This window comes from Tupaia chinensis, unplaced genomic scaffold (assembly GCF_000334495.1).
Source record: "Tupaia chinensis unplaced genomic scaffold, TupChi_1.0 Scaffold000695_1, whole genome shotgun sequence".
Lineage (NCBI taxonomy): Eukaryota > Metazoa > Chordata > Mammalia > Scandentia > Tupaiidae > Tupaia > Tupaia belangeri.
The window spans coordinates 629,665-633,433 of NW_006160218.1; the positions used below are offsets into that span (position 1 = coordinate 629,665).

Consider the following 3,769-nt stretch of genomic DNA (forward strand, 5'->3'; position numbering starts at 1 on the left):
CCCCGCCCCCCCCCTGGCCCGCCCCGTGCCGCAGAGCCCAGCCCCGGGCCCCAAAGCCACGCCCCGAGGCCCCGATTCCTTCCCCGGCCGACGAAGCCCGGCCCCGCTGCCCCGGGGCGGATCCGGTCTGTTGGGCGAGGGGGGCGCCGTCTCCGGGGCGGGCAGGACCGGGGCGGAGGACGACGGCGGACGTGATGAAGATGCGCTGTGGGAGTGTGGCCGGCTAAAATCCACAGCCTTTGTGTGAATGACCGAGAGTTAAGAAAGGAGAGAGGCGCTGACCAGCTGTGCGAAGCACGGGGCGGGCGAGGAGCCGCAGCTCTCCACCCCTGCAGCAGGAAATCCCGGCCCGCGAGCGCTGCAGGGCTCCTCTCCGTGCCATCTGTAACAAACTTAGCTAGGTGCATGTTCCCCCAAATTGTTCCGTGCAGCTTTTCCCCTCACAGGACGTTTATGAGCTTGCTTCTGTCCTCTCGGCGACATTGTATCTGCTAACTCACTCTGACACACAGTGATAGACTCCCGACGCCGCAACAAGTCTTTAAGCTGCGCTGCTAACAGAACATCTAATCCTGGGAGTGACTACTACTTGAACGGACATTATTACAATTTCCCCAGCGTGACCTGTTACATTGTGTCCCTTGAGTAAACATGAGACCCATCTGTTAAGATTTCTCTCCTGGGACCCTCCTCCCCTTAACCAGGTTGCATTTTTGTAACCATTGTCTAAAACAAGTGGCTTAAGTTTCCTCTTCTAAGCAACAGGCTTATTTATGAACTTATTTGCTACAATAGTTCCAGACTGTATTAGTTACAGAAGCTCAAGCACCCTTAGCCCTTAAAGTATGAGAAAAGAATAAAGTAAAGCTCCAAAAAAGGTTTAAAGAAAATAGTTTGGTTTTCGGTTGCAAAGACCTGAACTTCCAGTGCTCCCTGAGGGAGACGTCTGGCATGGCGACCCGCCACCACGGGGCAGGCAGGGCAGGTCCGCGGCAGTGAGAGCACGCTGCTCACCAGTTACTCCCAGGCACAGGGTGGTCGTATGTATTCATGGCAGTCAGCAGTTGTGGCATTCTGACGGCAGTGACATTTCGGAGGTGCCAAGGCCCACGTGAAGGGATGGCGTTCCCTGGGCCGCTAGTCCCTGTTCTCATTCCTCTGTCATGAATTTTTCTGAGACTGTTGGCATCTCTGCACAGCCACATTGCCCTGGGTTGCCTGTGGTAACTCCCTCCTCAGCATGACGTCCACAAGGGTTATTTCAACACTTGAACCGGGGAACAATTAAGCTCTCTGCTGAAACGTGAGGCCAGCCGGAGAGATAGGGTTACTCACAGTCAAGCTCCCCACCCCACCCAGCTCCCAGGAGCTCTCTGCAGCCGCAGGGTCCGAGTAAACAAGGCGGCCAGGAGGCCCTGGGGAGGACAGGTGGCCAGGAAGCCCTGAGTGGTGTTTGGAGACCTGGCCTTGGAGCAGAGTGCCGCCCGTGTCTGGAAGATGCCGGCGGCCCCCGTGGTGGCTCGGAGACCCCTGGGGTGACCTGCACCCACGAGCATGCCTGGATGGTTCAGAAAAGCGAGCTTCGGGCTGGCGTCCCTGCTCAGCGCTGGGGCCTTTGTCCTGCTCCTGGCTGCCCTGGCGGCACCTCGCTGGCTGCATGGGAAAATCCTCTGTCAGACTGGTGCAGAGCTGGTCAACGCCACCGGCCCGGAGCTGGCCACATTCATCGGGGACATTTCCTACGGGCTCTTCCGGGGCAGCAAGGTGCGGCAGTGCGGCCTGGGGGGACGGCAGTCTCAGTTCACAGGTGAGTCCGGCCTGACAGCCGCCCCCGCGCTGCCGAGCGTGCTCCTGTCCCCTGCAACTCCCCACGCGCCTGTCCCACGCACCACGCCAAGGCCGCGAGCCGGGTCTGGGTTGGCACCGGAGCTGGCCCTTCTCCCGTTCCTTTTCTCTGTCTTTCTCCTTCTGTAGTGGACACAGAAAGGTCAGGAAGGACATATGGTCCTGCTCGCCTGTTAGTGCTGACCCGCGGGCCGTGCGTGGGACAGCCGTCCGCTGAGAGCGTCCCGTGCCCGTTCTCAGCCCTGCGTGGGCTTCCAGAGGAGGCCTTACTGCCCCATCCCGCAGAGGCTACACGGGGGCTTGCCCGAGTCACCCGGCCAGGGCGCAAAGCCAGACGCGGGCCCCTGCAGCGTGGCCCAGCATCTGCCCCGGAGTGACGCTGCAGGAAGCCTGGCAGTCGCTCCCATGTCTGAGGAGATGCAGGGGGGTCCGGATCGTATTCGGGGTCTGAAGCCCAGCTGCGGGGCGGGCCAGGCTCAGCTGTTCTCCGTGAACTGCAGCCTGTGGACACGGCATCCACACTGGTTCAGGGAGGCAGGGATCCGAGCCAGGTGTAGAAGGGTCTTCGTAAAATAAAGAGAATATCCTGCAGGTCTTCCAAGTCAGATGCGCAGATTGCAGTGAGAGCTGTGTCCTGCAGAACCGTGGCCAGTGGGTGCCGGGCTGCTGTGAGGGCCCGAGGGCTGTGCTCAGTCCCGGTGTCTGAAGATGCAGGGGCCCGGCCAGAGCACCTCACGCGTGTGGGGGCAGGAAGCCGGGTGCTGGCAAGGCTGCACCAACCGTCCGCATTCATCCACGCGAAGGGAGCACAGGCTCGTGAATATTCGAGAAAAAGGTCTCTAGGCATCTTCGTACTCGCCCGGCCATGAAACTGGGCCCTGGATATTGGAAACATAGCTTCATTAGAGGCATAGCACAAAGGCCGAGCACACACACACATACACATGTACATGTGCACACACATATACACACATATTCATATGCACACACACGTGCACACACACACACACACGAAGAACAGAACAAAGCCAGTGTGGGAGTGCTGGACAGCCACATGCAGTCCTGGACCGAGGCTGGCCCTCCGCCGTGAAGGGCTCAGGGACCCCGGGCGCCTCGCAGCCCCCCCCCCGCCCGCCACTCCCAGCTCACCGAGGTCTGCACTGCCTCAAATCAGAGCGGACAAGCACGCGTGCTCGCTGACCCTCACTGGACCTGTTCCAAAGGTCCGCCAGGACCCTTCCCCTCGTCCTCGCCCTTCTTGGGATGCCCAGGCCGACCGTCTCGCTGGGCCTTCGATGACGCTCAGGCCTCTGAAGCTAGAGCCCTGTGAGAACGTGCAGGGCCCTGGGCTCAGCCTGCTAGGTGCATGTGACCGGCTGTGCTTCCGGCTGGCCTGCTGCTGGGGGTGACACACGCAGGGCTCCGGGGACACGCTCCTCTAGGCCTGTCCCAGGGCCAGGCCCTCCCCGTGTTGGGCCGACTGTGCCACAGTTTGCAGCACCACAGGTCCCCGACGTCTCCGACTCAGCTCCGAGCAGGACTGGGCTTTGCTACATGCCGTTGCCCCATGTGGGGAGAGCGTCCCTGATCCCAGGCCAGTGCGGACAGCACAGATGCTGTGAACGCACATCATAGCCTGTGAGAGGAGTTTCTCCCGGGCCGTGTTTACTAACACATCACAGGCAGCGCCCACAGCGTCCCCCAGGGAATGGGTCCTCGCCCCAGCCGTGGAGAAAACCCGAGAACTGCTCCTCACAGATCAGTGACTCAGCACATTTGCTGGTCTGCTGAGTGTTTCTGGAGAGCACTCGTAGGACGCCGGGCCAGGCAGACTGCCAGGGCCTGCCCTGTACCGCATGCCGGCTGTGAAGGAGACGTGGGGTAAAAGCATGCCAGGCCACGGACAAGCCACAGGCCCGGCCCC

General features: G+C 61.1%; 1 protein-coding gene across 1 annotated transcript in view; it reads left to right on the forward strand.

The window, feature by feature from the left end:
• The first annotated feature begins 842 nt into the window (after positions 1 to 842).
• The window catches only part of CLRN2 (clarin 2), a 12,318-nt gene continuing 9,391 nt past the window's right edge, over positions 843 to 3,769 (forward strand). The window contains exon 1 of the mRNA XM_006160607.2: positions 843 to 1,807. Within this exon, the coding sequence (XP_006160669.1) occupies positions 1,555 to 1,807 (253 nt within the window). The 5' untranslated portion in view covers positions 843 to 1,554. The remainder of the gene's footprint in view (positions 1,808 to 3,769) is intronic.